At 34.4% G+C, this 20,095-nt stretch overlaps 2 protein-coding genes across 4 annotated transcripts in view; one reads left to right on the forward strand and one right to left on the reverse strand.

Moving 5' to 3' along the window:
• LOC127702840 (dynein axonemal assembly factor 8-like) overlaps window positions 1-1,015 on the reverse strand; it is an 82,619-nt gene extending 81,604 nt beyond the window's left edge. Inside the window, exon 1 of the mRNA XM_052207143.1 lies at window positions 886-1,015. The gene's annotated coding sequence lies outside the window, so the exon portion shown is untranslated. The remainder of the gene's footprint in view (window positions 1-885) is intronic.
• Window positions 1,016-4,644: 3,629 nt separating this feature from the next.
• LOC127702126 (ankyrin repeat and SAM domain-containing protein 3-like) overlaps window positions 4,645-20,095 on the forward strand; it is a 28,822-nt gene continuing 13,371 nt past the window's right edge. The window contains exons 1-8 of one of the 3 annotated variants that reach the window (XM_052206210.1): window positions 4,645-4,826; window positions 7,287-7,482; window positions 10,143-10,264; window positions 12,450-12,531; window positions 13,253-13,385; window positions 16,501-16,662; window positions 17,270-17,401; window positions 19,130-19,710. In XM_052206210.1, the coding sequence (XP_052062170.1) occupies window positions 4,648-4,826; window positions 7,287-7,482; window positions 10,143-10,264; window positions 12,450-12,531; window positions 13,253-13,385; window positions 16,501-16,662; window positions 17,270-17,401; window positions 19,130-19,710 (1,587 nt within the window). In that variant the 5' untranslated portion in view covers window positions 4,645-4,647. Of the gene's footprint in view, window positions 4,827-7,286; window positions 7,483-10,142; window positions 10,265-11,255; window positions 11,354-11,567; window positions 11,666-12,449; window positions 12,532-13,252; window positions 13,386-16,500; window positions 16,663-17,269; window positions 17,402-19,129; window positions 19,711-20,095 lie in introns of those variants that run through there. The other 2 variants (XM_052206212.1, XM_052206211.1) reach the window with 2 other exon arrangements.

Raw genomic sequence — 20,095 nt, forward strand, 5'->3', positions numbered from 1 at the left:
TTGATTATGTATGATTACTGTTATTTGGTATTTACAAAGCCACATTTGGTATTATTGTTCTGTGTTTTAAAATCATGATTGTTGTTATAACTAGATGTTAATACTGCAAGTAGCTAGCTTGGTATGAGTACACTCAATGAAGAATTGGTATCTTCCGCCTTTCTTTTATAGTTTTAGATGAATGAACTTTGTTTTGATTATCACTTGGACACCATAATAATATAATATATTGTATAATAGTCCAAGATCATCATGACAATTTTTTAATCATGATTCATTTCGTCAACATAATTAATAAAACACTAAAGGAAACCTGTTTACGTTTTTATAATGTCACTTTATTCTGAAACAATAAAAAATACTTATTTTATTTATAGCCAATATAGGAATGCACTAACATGACTAACTTAAACACGATTAAATATTTATTCCACACAAAACCCAATAAAAAGGGTGCGAACGTGTGGGGTGCGAACGTGAAAGGGGGCGAACATGAATGGGAGCGAACGTGATTTTGGGCGTGCGGACCTGGATTTGGAGGGGGGTCTGGGTCAATTTAAGACTTGTTCCAACCTGTCCTATTCAAACGTATACGATCAAGTAGATCTTATTTTCTGTTATTGTCTTTTGATATATTTTTTATGTTTAATACAGTGTTTCGAGTTAAAATAAAAAATCAAATTATTCTTCAATCTTCAATCTTTGTCGTGATGACAGGGTAATCTCTCTTGTAAATTATCCTCTCTTGTAAAATTTTAATCACTAATGTAGTTTCTCCTTTGTACTTATTCGTGAATCCATGGTAATTGTGTAAACTATGCAGACGCTCCGTGGAATTTCTTGGGATTTAAATGACAATGAAGTGCATCGCACTCCCTCACATACCAAAATGTTAATCTGCAATTTTTCTTTATAATTTGGTAGTCATCATTATCTTAACTATAAGCTGAGGTCAATTCATGAAGTAAACAAGATTTTTCGTGTTTCGGCGTTCAACATTCTTCTCCATAACAGTGCCCCGGATGTACACTGGTACTTTGGTATTTTTTACCTATTTCCCCCTCCCTAGGATCTTCAATTCATGAACAAGTTACCAGATAAAATAAGATGTGACTGGTTTGTTTCCTCGAGGAACATAGAAAAATATAACCAAATACTAAAAAGTTCTTCAAATTATTAATCACAACGTTCTAAAACTAACTACAAAGAACTAAGAAAGTCCTCATCTAACAGTCGACTGATTACCTCAAAAAGAACAAAGTCCTTTTAAGGCAATATAAACTGCATCTATATTTCAATTGCGCTTATGTTAAACTTATAAAGTCGTAAGTAGGCTCTTTAAGGTACATTGTTGTGCTTTATTTATGTTGAACGATTAAAATTATTTTTATATCTTATATGTTTCTGTGAATTAATAATCTTACTAGCACTTTATTAATATTTTTTCGTTCGATTACATCCCTTGGCATTCAACTTCGACTTTTCTTCTTTTCATTCTTCATTAGATCGTAAAAAATATGGTAATGTGAATATGTTAAATCACAGAGTATCGTGACACAACTAACATAAGCTCTGTTGGTATATGTATTTTAAAGTGATTATGACACAGGCGCTTGGATAACCCCCCCTTTTTCTTAATAATTGTTATTTTGTGTTTTAATTTTTTATTTAGTTATATCTTTTAACATGTTTAATAATGTTACATATTTTCACTTCTTTGATCGAATTAGGTGTGCGAAGCCTGATGAGAGAAGAACTAAAATTTCTAACACAAATTTTCTTGGTGACATTTGTTGGGTACAAAGACAAAGTATATATAAATTGTAGTGTTACTTAGCCCTGTAATTTGTAAAACCTACATGTATTGTTACACGATGGAGAAAGTCTGCCATGAAGTTGTCACATATTAAGACTTATAATGAAATAATATTGACGTGCCTGCATGATTAATAAAGGCAGATCTTGGTTTTGTCTGTTCTAATAATTCTTTGCCAAAACTTATGTTAAATCTTTTCAGACCAAGTTGAGATGATAGAAGACGAAGTCTTCATTACAGTAGAAAAGTCTAAATAAAGTTAATCAAAATTTTCTATTTTTTGTCACCACGTCCACATGCACAATTTTGCTTGCCGGGAACATGTATCAGTCAGGGGTATATCTGTTTTTTTTAAGGATTGTCCCCTAACATCATAAATCATACTATTTCCTGAAAATATGTATATCCAACATGTCTGATTTATTAATTTATACCACAAAGTATAATGCCAATAGAATAATGTGGACTTCTTACTCTTTCACAGGTAACACCTGCCTCATTTAAAGGGACATTAGTTACGAAAACGACCAAAAAATTAAAATTGATGATTTTTTTTTTGTTTCAAATATTTATTAAAGTCATGAAAGTGGAATATAGAAATATTTTTTCACAATGAGTAGTCAGTTTGGTTCAATTTAGTCAAAATAAGCCAGAAAAAGCACTGGTGTATTATTGACGTGCAAGTCAATAATTCAACTCATTTGAATCTGTATTCATGTAATCTTTAATTTGACCTTTAGAGGAGATGTGTTTAGCATGTATTAAGCATGTTCATTCATTTAAAAGAAAAGTATGTCAACATTAAAAATTGAAACAAGGCAGACTCTAGAAATAACCATTCGTTGACTAACCTGGCCCACAAAAAATCATTTCTATACAGGTTAATGATTTTCATATATATATAACCTATAACATGAAATCAAACAGACCTCATGGACCTAGAAAAATCTGATTGCACTTGCTTGCTACCTATTTATATTCATATTTATGTTTGATATCTCAAAAGGAGTTCCATAACCTATCAATATTTTTAGCGTATTGTGTTCATTAACTAATGCTCTTCTGATTTATACTGGTAGTATCAATTTTAAATTCCAGATTTTTTTAATTTCACATGACTACATCCTTAAATCATTTTATTCATTTTTACATGTATGTTTTACCATAGATATAATAGCCATAGATAAAGTACTGAACCCACATCAAAAGCAGATGATATTTGCCGAAATTTTATCACCCTCTTATTATATACATGTCACGCTTGGTGTTAATTAGCCTTCATTGGCAATTGCCGTCTATCAATATCTAATAAATTGTGAATCGGGAGAGTAATATGTCATTCTTCGGACAAGTTCGGTAGTTATCGTTATCTTCCGGTACATCATTTTTTTTTGGAATGTTTATATTACATGCTTAAAATACAAGTCAAGGTGATAGATGTATAATTACATTGTTCTTATAAGTCCTGAATATTCATCAAATATTTTCCACCGAACGTTGTGAAATCAACGATCATATAATAAATCACAGTAATAGAAAATACACAACTAGTTTCATACCAAACCAAAGAAGTTATAAAAATAAAGTACACAAAAAGTACGTTGACAACTAAACGGGCAGACTTACGGAGGGTTATATAGCCGTATTTTAAATTTATAGTACGAATAACACCCCTAACACAATTCTAAGAAGGATATATATTGTTTACTTCAAAAATGAAATCGACAATCAGATTAAACCATCCGCTATTTAATTGCAAAACAAGCAACAACAAAAATGTAAGCGGAAAAGTATTATATATATAAAAGAAAAAAAATCAGAGACATGATAATTGTGCTATTTCCCAATTATTTAATGTATTCAGTATGTCCACCACTTACGTTTTCTTCACCAAACGGCGTTTTAAAATTTATAATGTATTCATTTTTTTTTTCTCTTTATTTTTCAAAAACTTCGTGTTACCGTTACGACAGAAAGTGTCAACACTTTTTTTGTGTTCTATATAATAATTTCGTTTTTCTGGTCTAAAATGTGATTATACTGTTTTGAATCTCGATAAAAAAGAATTGTCTTTAACTCGCCATAGAAAAATTCGACCAGGTTCGACCTCTTAACCACGTATACCATCAGTAGTTGATATGTCTCCTCTTGTCAATCATACAGGTCTTATTTCCCGAGTGCAACCGATGCAAGTGCTATGTTAATTTAATTTTACATGCCTGTTAAGTCCATTTTCCATAATTTCTCTATTTTATTATTTCAAAAACAGCATAACCTTTTTATTTGTTGACCGATTTTTTCCAAATAAATTACAATCCGAACAATTTTTACAACCAGACGCTTTTCATTGCTACCGCCTCACGGCATATTTTTACTTGAGACAGGTAACGCATATTAATTATCAGCTGATAAGACGCGTGCCCGATAATTTAAATATAATTATGATAAGAAATTAGTCTATTGGGAGGATATCGGCAGATATCATCTACATCACAGGCCACTTCGCGCCGTGCCGTGCGTTTGATATTTCAAAGGAAACTACATGGGGCTCAGTGTGATATACTCTGAGTACTTTATCTATGGCTATTATATCTATGGTTTTACCCTCTTTTTAAAACAAATTATAAAATTATTATTTAAACAACAGAAGAATACAGCATGGTGATGTGTAGTCTATTATGGTTTTATACATATGTTGTTGACTACACATTCAGTCAAGTCCTTTTGTTTACGCTGATTAATATTTTATTTGATTAATATTTTATTAGAAATTCATTTACAATCCTTAATTTTCTAAGTAATCTCATATTTTATATTATATAGATGTAACCATGACAACAGCAGATGTCCAGTTTGAAGCATCAGATGAGTCCTCAGAAAATGAATTATTAGAACGTAGTTTATCTGTATGGCATGGCTGGGATGTCAAAGATGAATCATCAATACCTCTAGATCTTCATACAGCCTCTAGTATAGGCCATTATGACAGTGTTAAGTCCTTTATATCCAGGTAATCTCAATACCTCTAGATCTTCATACAGCCTCTAGTAAAGGCCATTTTGACAGTGTGAAGTCAATCCCGATACCTCTAGATCTTCATACAGCCTCTAGTAAAGGCCATTATGAGAGTATTAAGTCAATCTCAATACCTCTATATCTTCATACAGCCTCTAGTATAGTCCATCATGACAGTGTTAAGCCATTTATATCCAGATAATCTCAATACCTCTAAATCCTCATACAGCCTCTTAGTATAGGCCATTATGACAGTGTTAAGTTGTTTATATCCAGGTAATTTCAATACCCTGGTACCTCTAGATCTTCATACAGCCTCTAGTAAAGGCTATTATGACAATGTGAAGTCATTTATATTCAGGTAATCTCAATACCTCTATATCTTCATACGCCTCTTGTATAGGCCATTCTGACAGTGTTAAGTTGTTTATATTGAGGTAATTTCAATACCTCTAGATTTTCATACAGCCTCTAGTGTAGGCCATTATGACAATGTTAAGTCGTTTATATCCAGGTAATTTCAATACCTCTAGATTTACATACAACCTCTATTATAGGTCATTATAACAGTGTTAAGTCGTTTATATCCAGGTAATCTCAATACCTCTAGATCTTCATAGATATAACCATTTTGTGTTTGTTTTTGCATAAACTATAGTATGGTAGATAGATAGAAACTGTAAAAAGCTAAAATTATCAACTGGACACAAACTACAAATCAATCAAACATGCCGGAAATCATCAGTCTACTCCTTACAGGAGTTATTGCCCTTGAAAGATGATATTACATATTTTGGTGTTTTTTCTTGAAACTATTTGAAACATTCTCATTGCGTTGTATCAATTTTATGCAAAATTGGCAGGTGAGCGATATAGGATCCTTGGACCTTCTAGTTTCATTTTTTGTTAACACCAATAAATCATAAAATCTGGCATAAGATTTAGTGTATTTTTAGCTCTCCTGGCCCAAAAGGCCAAGTATGCTTTTCTCATCACTTATTGTTCTTTGTCGGCATCCGTTAACTTTTACAAAAATCTTCTCTTCTGAAACTACTGGGCTAATTGGAACCAGAATTTGCCACAATCAACATTTGGGGTATCTAGTTTAAAAAATGTGTCTGATGACCCTGCCTGCCAACCAACATGGCCAAAAGGGCTAAACATAGGGGTAAAATGCAATGTTTGGCTATTATCTTGAAAACCATTAGAAATAAAGAAAATTTGACATGGCAAAAATGTTCAGAATGATGAGATCTACCTAATGTTTATTGACATCAAAACTGTCAGACAACTTCTTAGAGGAGTTATTGCCCTTTAACAACAAATTTTACCAATTTTTTCATTTTTGCCCATTATCTTGAAAATTATAATAGATAGATAGAAACTTTATATAACAAAAATGATCATCAAGACAAAATCTATAAATAAGATAAAACATGATCAAAATTGTTGGTTGACACTTTATAGAAGTTTTTGCCCTTTAATGACGATTATTCCAGGTTTTTTTTGCAATTTTGCTTATTATCTTGAAAACTATAATAGAAAGTATGAAATTTTGAATACCAGAAATAATCAGCAAGACAAGATCCATAGATAAGTCAGTACGACCAAAGTCGTTGGTCAACTCCTTATTGAAGTCATTTCCCTTTTTTGATGTTTTTTTTTCCAATATTTCATTTTTGCCTATTATCTTGAAAACTATAATAGATCATGTAGATAGATAGAAACTTTAAAAAGCAAAAATGATCGGCAAGCCAAGGTCTACACATTAGCCATCATTGTCGAAATTTTCAGTCAACTCTTTGTTGGAGTTATTGCCTATAATTTTTACCATTTTGTTTGTTTTTTTTGCCTTTTAAATTGAAAATTATAATAGATAAATAGAAACTTTAAAAAAGAAAAAAATTATCAGCAGGATAATTTCTACAAATACATCAATATGACTGAAATTGTGAGTTAACTCTTAATACTGTTATTCCCTTATAAAGATAATTTTTTACAAAAAAGTGGAAATTGTTGAAGATGCAGGCGAGTCTTTAATTTTTTACATCAGTATAACTTGGGAAATTACATATATATAAATATTAATGATCATTATCTCATATTGATTTGGGCTGCAATATATTCATTTGTATATATGTATGAGTTAAATAGGATGGGAAAAGTCAGACATACAAATTACATATATCTAAATTTGTTTTATCTTCATTAAGCATGATTAGAAATGCTTAAAGTCAAATGTTTGAAAAGCCAAAGATGTATTGTACTTATACTTTGGGGGGTTAAAGTCAAAAGGGGCTTGAATGGAATTTTCTATGGTCAGCAAGAGTTTTATTCTTTGATTTTTGAAACTACAGAATTATCCACTAATGGATAAGATAATCTAGATTAAGACCAAAGTACTGTTTTGTAATGAGGGACAGTGTAATATTTTTTGTTCACTTTACATTTACAGAAAGGTTGATTTAGACAAGAAGAATAGAGGAGGATGGACACCTTTAATGTATGCATGTTACATTGGGCATGACAATATAGTGAACCTTCTACTAGAAGCCTCTGTTGGTGTCAATGAACAAAACAATAAAGGACAGACTCCACTCATGTTAGCTGCTAGCTGTGGAAATGAAAGTGTTGCTTACTTTGTTTACCAGGTAACATTAAAATTAAGATTTGGTAAATTTGGTAAATAAATGCTTCAGAATACATGTGTATAAAAGAATATGTGGGGTAAACCTCAATGACAGCAACCCAAAGACAAAAATATCCAAAAGACGTATGGACACGAGACAATGCACTGAAACAACAACATTTCTCATACATGCATTTGTAAATTAAAAAGTTATTGCAATGTTGTAACAGAATTTTCTTATCATTAAGAAAACGCAATATTTTTATGCCCCACCTAGGGGCATTATGTTTTTCGGTCTGTGCGTCCTTTCATCCGTTCGTCAGTCCGTCTGTCCCGCTTCAGGTTAAAGTTTTTGGTCAAGGCAATTTTTGATGAAGTTGAAGTCCAATCAACTTGAAACTTAGTACACATGTTCCCCTTTATATGATCTTTCTAATTTTAATGCCAAATTAGAGTTTTGACCCCAATTTCACGGTCCATTGAACATAGAAAATGATAGTGCGAGTGGGGCATCTGTGAACTATGGACACATTCTTGTTTTACATTGTCCCCAGCATGGGCTTTTGCTGTGGGATATACCGTAAGGGTGTTGGTTATATGTACACAACACATTAATACTCAGAGACTGTTTGACAGAAACCTTGCATACTTGGTAGGAATATTTTCTTGATCATACTATACTGTTAGTTTGATTTGACCATTTTTACAGGAGTTTTGGGACTTTGATTTTTATACGACCGCAAAAATTAAAAAAATTTTTGTCGTATATTGGTATCAAGTTGTCGTCGTCGTCGTCCGTCGTCGTCGTCAGCGTTGTCTGAAGACAGATGGTTTCCGGATAATAACTTTAGTATAAGTAAATAGAAATCAATAAAATTTTAACACAAGGTTTATAAACACTAAAGGAAGGTTGGGATTGATTTTGGGTGTTATGGTCCCAACTGTTTAGGAATTAGGGGCCAAAAAGGGGCCAAAATAAGCATTTTTGTAGTTTCCAGACAATAACTTGTGTTAAAGTGTATGAATCTCTCTGAAATTATACCACAAGTTTCCATACTACAAAGGGATGGTTAGGATTGACTTTGGGGGGCTATGGCTCAAACCAATTAGTAATCAGGGGCAAAAAAAGGGGAAAAACAAGGGTTTTTTCTGGTTAAAGGACAAATGAGACAATTTAAAAGCAGTGTAAGGGAGGTAATCCAAATCAATTAAAAGAACACTGTTTGATTACCTCCCTTACACTGCTTGTAAATTATGTATTAAGAAATGATGATTGTTTTGAGGTGTCAATTTATTTTTAGCAGTTACTATTAATTAATATTAATTTTAGCCATGACTATGTATGTCATTTTATATTTTAAAACTTTTATGATGTATTTAAATGGGTAATTATGGTTGCAAACTCCATTAGAAATTTGAATTGAGATACTGACCATATCTTGAGGGAAAGTTTTTTTTTGGAGAATAAGGGAAAGGGGGGAGGTGAAAAAAATTGGAGGGGGGGGGGACAATTTTTCTCATTTCAGATTTCAGAAATTAAAAGAAAATTTCTTCAAATATTTTTTTATGGGGGTTAATACTCAACAGCATAGTGTATTGCACAAAAGCAAAAAACCGGGGTAAAATTTTTTTTTTTTGGGGGTGGGGGGGGGGGGGGGTCAATTTGCAACAGCATAGTGTATTGCTCAAAAGCAAAAATTTGAATATAAATTCAAATCATATAACCAATTTGAAGTTCTTTGACTACAGTTATTCTGTGTCAGAAACCTATTATGTGTCAAAAATTTAGTTACAATCCAAATTCAGACCTGTATCAAGCGTGAATATTGTGTCCATTTTGGCCCCAACTTTTCAGGGTTGGACATCTGCGTTCGTATCCAGCTGTGCTCAGCGAAGCAATTTATTTTTTACTATCCTACCACAATGACACCTTGTGAAAGCGGCTCCCCTGACACTGTTTGACAGAAAGCTCTCATACTTGGTAGAATTGATTGAGATCATGTGTTATTCACCATATTGTACTGTTCTTATGATTCCACAATTTAATGGGAGAAATGGGACTTTGCCTATTTTTAAGGCTTTTGTACCATAATGACTCCATAATATATCCACATATAGGGGCCTCGGTGGCCGAGTGGTCTAAGTAGTTACTACTGTAATCACTAGCCAGTCAACACTGAGGTTGTGAGTTCGAATCCCGCACGGGGCAGGTGCACTCGACTCCAATCTTAATTGACTAGGATTGTCAGTTTTCCTATCGAAGGTCTGTGGTTTTCTCCGGGCATTCCGGCTTCCTCCACCAATAAAAACTGGCCGCCATGAAATTGCCCAAAAGCGTTGCTTAAAAGTGGCTTTAAAATACAAAAAAAAAATTAAAAAAAAAAATATATCCACATAATATTATTCCTTTTTTACACAGAGGCAGGGGACATTTTACTATCGCACAGCAATCTTCTCTAGTAATTAGTAACAACTTAGTTTTTTAAATTTAATATTTTAGATGGTTTCCATATGAATTCACAATTATAAATTGTATGCATTACCAGCAATTTCTGGCCATAAAAATACTTGAGAGAAAGTCAAATACTGTTAAACAATGGTATTGAAATCCTATTTTATTAATTGATAAGGTTAAGATTTACAAATGAATTAGGAATTGAAATTGTTATTTATATGTTACAGCAAGGAGGCGACTTAGAAGCTAGAGACAGAAAAGGATGGACAGCCTTATTTCATGCAACATATGCTGGACATCAGAATGTTGTGAAATTTCTTTTAGAACAAGGAGCTCATATCAATGCCGTGTAAGTGTAGGTTGTTACTTCTCCTAGAACAGGGAGCTCATATTAATGCTGTGTAAGTGTAGGCTGTAACTTCTCCTAGAACAAGGAGCTCATATCAATGCTGTGTAAGTGTAGGCTGTTACTTCTCCTAGAACAAGGAGCTCATATCAATGCTGTGTAAGTGTAGGCTGTAACTTCTCCTAGAACAAGGAGCTCATACCAATGCTGTGTAAGTGTAGGTTGTTACTTCTTCTAGAACAAGGAGCTCATATCAATCCTATGTAAGTGTAGACTGTTACTTCTCCTAGAACAAGGAGCTCATATCAATCCTTTGTAAGTGTAGACTGTTACTTCTAGAACAAGGAGCTCATATCAATGCTGTGTATGTGTAGGCTGTTACTTCTCCTAGAACAAGGAGCTCATATCAATGCTGTGTAAGTGTAGGCTGTTACCTGTCCTAGAATAAGGAGCTCATGTCAATGCTGTATAAGTGTAGGCTGTTACTTCTCCTAGAACAAGGAGCTTTTGTCAATGCTGTTTAAGTGTAGGCTGTTACATCTCCTAGAACAAGGAACTCATATCAATGCTGTGTAAGTGTAGGCTGTTACTTCTCCTAGAACGAGGAGCTCATATCAATGCTTTGTAAGTGTAGGTTGTTACTTCTCCTAGAACAAGGAGCTCATATCAATGCTGTGTAAGTATGGGCTGTTACTTCTCCTAGAACAAGCAGCTCATGTCAATTCTGTGTAAGTGTAGGCTGTTACTACTCTAAAAACAAGGAGCTCATATCAATGCTGTGTATGTGTAGGCTGTTACTGCTCCTAGAACAAGGAGCTCATGTCAATTCTGTGTAAGTGTAGGCTGTTACTTTTCCTAGAACAAGGAGCTCATGTCAATGCTGTATAAGTGTAGGCTGTTACTTCTCCTAGAACAAGGAGCTCTTGTCAATGCTGTGTAAGTGTAGGCTGTTACATATCCTGGAACAAGGAGCTCATATCAATGCTGTGTAAGTGTAGGCTGTTACTTCTCCTAGAACGAGGAGCTCATATCAATGCTTTGTAAGTGTAGGTTGTTACTTCTCCTAGAACAAGGAGCTCATATCAATGCTGTGTAAGTATGGGCTGTTACTTTTCCTAGAACTAGGAGCTCATGTCAATCCTATGTAAGTGTAGACTGTTACTTCTCCTTGAACAAGGAGCTCATGTCAATTCTGTGTAAGTGTAGGCTGTTACTTCTCCTAGAACAAGCAGCTCATGCCAATGCTATGTAAGTGTTGGTTGCTACTTCTCCTAGAATGAGGAGCTCATGCCAATGCTGTGTAAGTGTAGGCTGTTACTTCTCCTAGAACGAGGAGCTCATATCAATGCTTTGTAAGTGTAGGTTGTTACTTCTCCTAGAACAAGGAGCTCATATCAATGCTGTGTAAGTATGGGCTGTTACTTTTCCTAGAACTAGGAGCTCATGTCAATCCTATGTAAGTGTAGACTGTTACTTCTCCTTGAACAAGGAGCTCATGTCAATTCTGTGTAAGTGTAGGCTGTTACTTCTCCTAGAACAAGCAGCTCATGCCAATGCTATGTAAGTGTTGGTTGCTACTTCTCCTAGAACGAGGAGCTCATGCCAATGCTTTGTAAGTGTAGGTTGTTACTTCTCCTAGAACAAGGAGCTCATATCAATGCTGTGTAAGTGTATGTTGTTACTTCTCCTAGAACAAGGAGCTCATATCAATGCTGTGTAAGTGTATGTTGTTACTTCTCCTAGAACAAGGTGCTCATATCAATGCTGTGTAAGTGTATGTTGTTACTTCTCCTAGAACAAGGAGCTCATATCAATGCTGTGTAAGTGTAGGTTGTTACTTCTCTTAGAACAAGGAGCTCATATCAATGCTGTGTAAGTGTATGTTGTTACTACTCTAAGAACAAGGAGCTCATACCAATGCTGCCTTGGCTGTTCTCTATTTTGTCCAAAAACTATGTGCAAAATAGCAACTTTTGGTGTGCTTATGACATCATAAGTGAAACCTTTGCTCTAAAGTGTCTATATTATATTACTCTATTCATTCACTTACACAATTAACATAATTTTGAAAGTATTGAATAATTTTACTATTTTTGCAATTTCTGATGTCAAAAATGGCTTTTAAGCATCATACCTCCTCCTTTTGCAAAAGCTTCATATATTCCTTATCTTATTTGTTTCTTTACAGAGAACCTATTCATGGATTAACTCCCTTTATGGAGGCTGCAGCTGAAGGTCATGAAAAGATTGTACAGTTATTTCTCCAACATGTATGTTAGACAGTTAATTACTGCAGATAGGAACACTAATTTGTAAAAGGTTGCATAAACTGGACTAACAGAATTATTATAAGCTCTGCTCAAATTCATTGAGAACATAATGTTTAAACCTTGTCCATCTCTATGTCACAAAATTGGTATTCATTTATCTTCAATTCTCCATGACTAATTTGTTTAAAATTTTGAAATGCTGTTAGGAAGGAATGAACACAGATTGAGTGTGAATATGACAAATTTCACAAATGTAGTTTCATCAAAACAATAATTTCCATTGAAAATGGACATATTTCTGGTAAATTTCCAATCTTGACATAGTTCTTGTTCTTATATATTTTCACAACCCTCTCAAAATCTTGGATCTGCACTTGGTAACAATTATATAGGTCAGGTACTCTTTTCACCAAAAATCTTACGTTTGTAAGTTATACTGAAAAGTGCATGACATACTAGAATTTTACTTAAGTAATTTTGTGTAAAAATAGCCACAGGTGTACAAAATGGTATTTTATCTTCCTATAAAAACTAAAATTTATGAAAACAAGTGTACTGACAATTCTTTTTAGGCATTAATCAATGCTTAGAATAGTCATTAAGGACAGGAATACTTACAATCAAATATACATGAACATTATAACCTTTTTTATGGCTCTGCTTCAAACACCTTTGGATAATTAATTTCTTGCAGTATAAATTTTACTTCAATATGTTTCAGAGAGCACATATAAATGCCAAGTCCTATAAAAATGAAACAGCGAGATCATTAGCACTGGTATATAACCATGTAGCAATCGTCAACTTGATAGATAATGCTCTGCGTCCTGGAGTTTCATTACGTTCAGAGCCAGGTAGGTAGATTAGACGATGTGTCTTAGAGTTTCTATACGTTCAGAGCCAGGTAACTAAATAAGGCTATGTGTCTTGGAGTTACATTTAGATTAGTGCAAGAAAGGTAGAAAAAGCTGTGTCCTGGTGTTTCACTTCGTTCAGAGACAGGAAGGTTGACAATGCTATGTCCTGGGGTTTCACTTTGTTCAGAGACAGGTAGGTAGACAATGCTATGTCCTGGGGTTTCACTTCGTTCAGAGACAGGAAGGTTGACAATGTTATGTCCTGGGGTTTCACTTTGTTCAGAGACAGGTAGGTAGACAATGCTATGTCCTGGGGTTTCACTTCGTTCAGAGACAGGTAGGTAGACAATGCTATGTCCTGGGGTTTCACTTCGTTCAGAGACAGGTAGGTAGACAATGCTATGTCCTGGGGTTTCACTTCATTCAGAGACAGGTAGGTAGACAATGCTATGTCCTGGGGTTTCACTTCGTTCAGAGACGGGAAGGTTGACAATGTTATGTCCTGGGGTTTCACTTTGTTCAGAGACAGGAAGGTAGACAACGTTATGTCCAGGGGTTTCACTTTGTTCAGAGACAGGTAGGTAGACAATGCTATGTCCTTTTGATTTCACGTCATTCAGAGACTGGTAGTTAGACAATGTTATGTCCTGGGATTTCACTTCATTCAGAGACTGGTAGTTAGACAATGCTATGTCCTGGGATATCACTTCATTAAGAGACTGGTAGTTAGACAATGCTATGTCCTGGGATATCACTTCGTTCAGAGACTGGTAGGTAGACAATGCTATGTCCTGGAATATCAATATGTTCACAGACTGGTAGGTAGACAATGCTATGTCCTGGAGTTTCATTAGGTTTAGAGCCAGGTAGGTTTTTCTTTGTTGCCTGAAATTATTTTTCAACTCCATTTTGGTTTCTTGTTCTTTTTCTTTTTCTGTTTAAAGAACACAATGTGCAATTTTTTGGAACATGATGTAATTATTTTATTAAGTTTCCCAAACGAAGTTTGGGAAGACTTATTGTTTTTGCTCAGTTCTTATTATTATTATTATTCTTCTTCTTCTTCTTCTTCTTCTTCTTCTTCTTCTTCTTCCGCCGCTTTTAAATTTGAACTTGTCCGCACCCGTTCTCCAAAACCGCATGTCAGATTAACTTAGGGTTTCACAATATGTTAGACTAACATGTCTAGTGGTGCAATCAGGGTTTTGTTTGTGCAATTGGGTTTATAAAGGGGTACTTTGAGGGGCAAAAAGAAAAGAGGGTTTTACTATAGAACCCTATGGGATTTTATTTTTTAAAATTTTCAAATGATTATAAATTGAAAACCGTTTGTGATAGACGCAATCTTTTTAATTGAAAATGTTCTAAATGATAAAGCCCATTAAATGAAATACAGGGTTAGTCCCCAGGGGTCACCCCCACCCCCTGCCATTTAAGAAAGTTCTAATACCTTGTAAGTGGTCAAGATCCCCACCCCTAAACCATATATATTTTGGTTTGTTATGCTAAGATGGTTTGAATGATATTCAGGGTTAGTCCCCAGGGGTCACCCCGACCCCCTGCCATTTGAGAAAGTTCTAATATCTTGTAAATGGTCGAGATCCCCACCCCTAAACCATATATATTCTGGTTTGTCATGACAAAGCACATCAAATGAAATACAGGGTTAGTCCCCAGGGGTCACCCCCACCCCCTGCCATTTAAGAAAGTTCTAATACCTTGTAAGTGGTCAAGATCCCCACCCCTAAACCATATATATTCTGGTTTGTCATGCTAAGATGGTTTGAACTATATACAGGGTTAGTCCCCAGGGGTCATCCCGACCCCCTGCCATTTGAGAAAGTTCTAATATCTTGTAAATGGTCGAGATCCCCACCCCTAAACCATATATATTCTGGTTTGTCATGATAAAGCACTTCAAATGAAATACAGGGTTAGTCCCCAGGGGTCACCCCCACCCCCTGCCATTTGAGAAAGTTCTTATATCTTCTAAGTGGTCAAGATCCCCACCCCTAAACCATATATATTCTGGTTTGTCATGCTAAGATGGTTTGAATGATATACAGGGTTAGTCCCCAGGGGTCATCCCGACCCCCTGCCATTTGAGAAAGTTCTAATATCTTGTAAATGGTCGAGATCCCCACCCCTAAACCATATATATTCTGGTTTGTCATGATAAAGCACATCAAATGAAATACAGGGTTAGTCCCCAGGGGTCACCCCCACCCCCTGCCATTTGAGAAAGTTCTAATATCTTGTAAATGGTTGAGATCTCCACCCCTAAACCATATATATTCCTATTTGTCATGTCTCGAACATTTGAATGACGTATACGGTCAGTCCCCAGGGCCCCACCCCCAATGTTCTAATATCTTGTAAATGGTTGAGATCCCCACCCCTAAACCATATATATTCTGGTTTGTCATGCCAAGATGATTTGAATGATATACAAGGTTAGTCCCCAGGCATCACTAATGCATATAACTTTACTGGACCAAACCAATTTTCACTGGAAGTTGCCCAATGTCAGGCGACCCTGGGAATTATGAATTATGGGAGCTTCGTTTGGGAGACTTCGTAACAGCATCCTGTTACATTCATTTCTTGTTTGAAAACATTTTGAAAGAAAAATGAAAATTAAGAAAAGCTTGAAAACGGGGTTCAAAATATAGAAATAAAAACACCATAGAAATATTGGTGAGAACTGCAACCAAAGAACAAGATTTGCCATTCAGAAAGTAGCCATTTTCTGAATATTCTGTTTTAATCTGCCTGGGTCAAATAGAAAAGATGAGACTTGGGCATTGGCATAGTCTACAAAAAAGCACAAATGGTTAAGCTCAGTCAATTCCTAAATCTAGCATGTCCGATATCATTGCACAGAGGGTTTTTTTTTTTTTTTAATTTCTATTTATAAATGACCCAATTGGCCTATCATCATACAGTCTATGAAATTTGTGTTTTTTCTGAGTTTTACTACAAAACAGGGTTAGACATATCTCTTTTAACTGTTCTACTGAATTAAATTTCTTATTAGAATGTATAAGTTGTAAAATTCATAATATTTTTGTTAAAATATGGAACAGACTTTTAACTAAATAGTATTTTTCAGGTTTGGATGGAGATTTAAGTTCATCAGATGACAATTTGCCACAGAAGAGAAGACACCAATCAAGAAGGTCTAATAATAAAGGAGGTCCAAGTATTAGAGATGGACCAGAAGCAATAGCTAGACTTATAGACAGATCTCGTAATCCTCCAACTAGTACTGGTGGTAGGTACAATTATAGTTTCTGCCATTGTAATATACTGATAGGTCTATTATTGAAAAAAGGGTTAGATACTTGTAGTAGTCCATAGTGTACATGAAGATAGGACTGTAAATTCTCAAAATAATATAACAGAAGTCTGGTTATTTTCATGTTTTATTTATTTTTTTACACTCCAAGTGATAATAAGTATTCATTTTTTTTTTTAAAGAATTTGGATAAATATATTCAAATCTAATATTTTATTGTCATTTGAACTTTGTTTTATGTTTTGATTTTAGATTTTTACTGACTTCAGCAGGGAATAAGACTAACATTTTCCAACTAGGGGCCCAACCTGCCACAATGTGAAAATTAACATAACACTATGGGCATTTTAATAAAAAATTTAGGGGCCCAACCCAAATTTTAGTAGCATTGGCTACTGGGCCCCTGCTAATCTTTTTCCCTGTTCAGTAGGACTTAAGATTAAGATATGGGTTTTAAGAGTGGTGATATTATGACTTATATTGGCACAGAAGTAAGCATCACCGGGTATTGTTTCTCAAGTAATTTAATTTTGATGAAAGACTATATGGCTTATTATTGATTTCAACTTGAAATTCATTATAGATACCTGTGTACCAAAAGGTTATGTTAGTTTTCCTCAGCCTACAGAAGAAACAACACCACAGTTATCATACAGAGATGTAACTTCACCTATCAACATGCAAGATTATGCTCTAGATAGTTCTGGTGGTAGAGGTAAGATTCATATAATGTTTTTATGAAAGCAGGATTAACTTCTATTAACATGCAAGATTATGCTCTAGATAGTTCTGGTGGTAGAGGTAAGATTCATATAATGTTTTTATGAAAGCAGGATTAACTTCTATTAACATGCAAGATTATGCTCTAGATAGTTCTGGTGGTAGAGGTTAGATTCATATAATGTTTTTATGAAAGCAGGATTAACTTCTATTAACATGCAAGATTATGCTCTAGATAGTTCTGGTGGTAGAGGTAAGATTCATATAATGTTTTTATGAAAGCAGGATTAACTTCACCTATTAACATGCAAGATTATGCTCTAGATAGTTCTGGTGGTAGAGGTAAGATTCATATAATGTTTTTATGAAAGCAGGATTAACTTCACCTATTAACATGCAAGATTATGCTCTAGATAGTTCTGGTGGTAGAGGTAAGATTCATATAATGTTTTTATGAAAGCAGGATTAACTTCTATTAACATGCAAGATTATGCTCTAGATAGTTCTGGTGGTAGAGGTTAGATTCATATAATGTTTTTATGAAAGCAGGATTAACTTCTATTAACATGCAAGATTATGCTCTAGATAGTTCTGGTGGTAGAGGTAAGATTCATATAATGTTTTTATGAAAGCAGGATTAACTTCACCTATTAACATGCAAGATTATGCTCTAGATAGTTCTGGTGGTAGAGGTAAGATTCATATAATGTTTTTATGAAAGCAGGATTAACTTCTCCTATTAACATGCAAGATTATGCTCTAGATAGTTCTGGTAGTAGAGGTAAGATTCATATAATGTTTTTATGAAAGCAGGATTAACTTCTCCTATTAACATGCAAGATTATGCTCTAGATAGTTCTGGTGGTAGAGGTAAGATTCATATAATGTGTTTATGAAAGCAGGATTAACTTCTCCTATTAACATGCAAGATTATGCTCTAGATAGTTCTGGTGGTAGAGGTAAGATTCATATAATGTTTTTATGAAAGCAGGATTAACTTCTATTAACATGCAAGATTATGCTCTAGATAGTTCTGGTGGTAGAGGTAAGATTCATATAATGTTTTTATGAAAGCAGGATTAACTTCTATTAACATGCAAGATTATGCTCTAGATAGTTCTGGTGGTAGAGGTAAGATTCATATAATGTTTTTATGAAAGCAGGATTAACTTCTATCAACATGCAAGATTATGCTCTGGATAGTTCTGGTGGTAGAGGTAAGATTCATATAATGTTTTTATGAAAGCAGGATTAACTTCTATCAACATGCAAGATTATGCTCTGGATAGTTCTGGTGGTAGAGGATAGGTGGATGTTAAACTGTTTTCTTGTGAGCTAACACAACAGGCATGTGTTTCACCCATTATCATGACTGGAGTATGATAATATGATATGAATATAAATCCAGCTTTGTACTAGACCGAAACAGTATTAAATTCAGTGATCAGGATGGCATAACTTGTCTATAAAGTTGCAGATCCAGGATTTTAGGCCAAGGGGTGTGACCATAATATTGTAGTAGAGCAGAACGAGGCAAACAAATTTTATAGGTTTTTTCAAACATTTTTTTTATGATCTTAAGGTGAATATACTGCTGATATACCAACAGACGTACACTTTCTTTGTAAAATTCTGATGAATTGGATGTTACAGATTCATTTAAAATCAAGGTAACAGAAAAATTCTATATTTAAAGTGCATCAATGAAATTTTAATTTTCCAGATTCTTGTGATAATGATCCAGATGATGATGGAAATGCGTTCTCAAAGACTGGTGCTCTAACCATAAAGAGCAGCTCTGGTTCCTCTGGTGGACTCATGTCAGCATTAGGATTAAGTCGGGACAATAGTGTTGACAGTGACGACTATCAGCCTCACAGCAGTATATCATCACATGATGGTAGTATAGGGGGTGCTATGGGGAATCTGTCATTAGGTGGAAGCACTGGCAGTTTAAATGGAAGTGCTCTATCACCAGCTTCAAGCATTAATTTTGATCTTCAACAGAGTAAAGATGTCAGAACTGCAAATGTACCTCAAGATAACAATGCATATAAAATGACACCTAGTGATATTCTAGCAAATCAGGGGAAGACAACTCTGGAAAACCGTGGCAATGTTAAGCCTAGGGATATTGGTATAAACTACACCAATCAGAATGTTGTAAACAATGGTGCTACTATTGATGATTATAATAAGAAAGGATTTCCTAACATAGGTGCAGATTTCGGTGCTCAACTTGGGCAGTTATTTCCACAGAATCCTGCTGCCAGGACAGACCAACAATTCTTCAAGCAAGGGGAGGTAAGTATAATTATGGCACTTCCCAAAATACCTGTACCAGTCAAATTACAATTCTGTGTAGCCATTTAAATTGGTATATTAGCATAGAAAATAGATATTTAATCAAATTTAAATGGCAACATTGAATGTCTAAATATTGTTTTAACAAAAAATGTACAGTGCTCAAATATATAAACATATAAAATATATCAAGCCTCGAATAACCTTAATAGTTTTCTTACTTAACGAGAAAACTATTCCCGCTTACATTTATAAAAAAATACCCGTGCTATTATAATAACAACTGCTATTACATCACATTGCGGTAAAATACCAACCGATGATATTTATTTTAAAATTAAATAATAAGAAACCTGTTTAATATTACCGGTCACCAATCAGATAA

Source organism: Mytilus californianus, unplaced genomic scaffold (genome assembly GCF_021869535.1).
Source record: "Mytilus californianus isolate M0D057914Y unplaced genomic scaffold, xbMytCali1.0.p SCAF_5, whole genome shotgun sequence".
Lineage (NCBI taxonomy): Eukaryota > Metazoa > Mollusca > Bivalvia > Mytilida > Mytilidae > Mytilus > Mytilus californianus.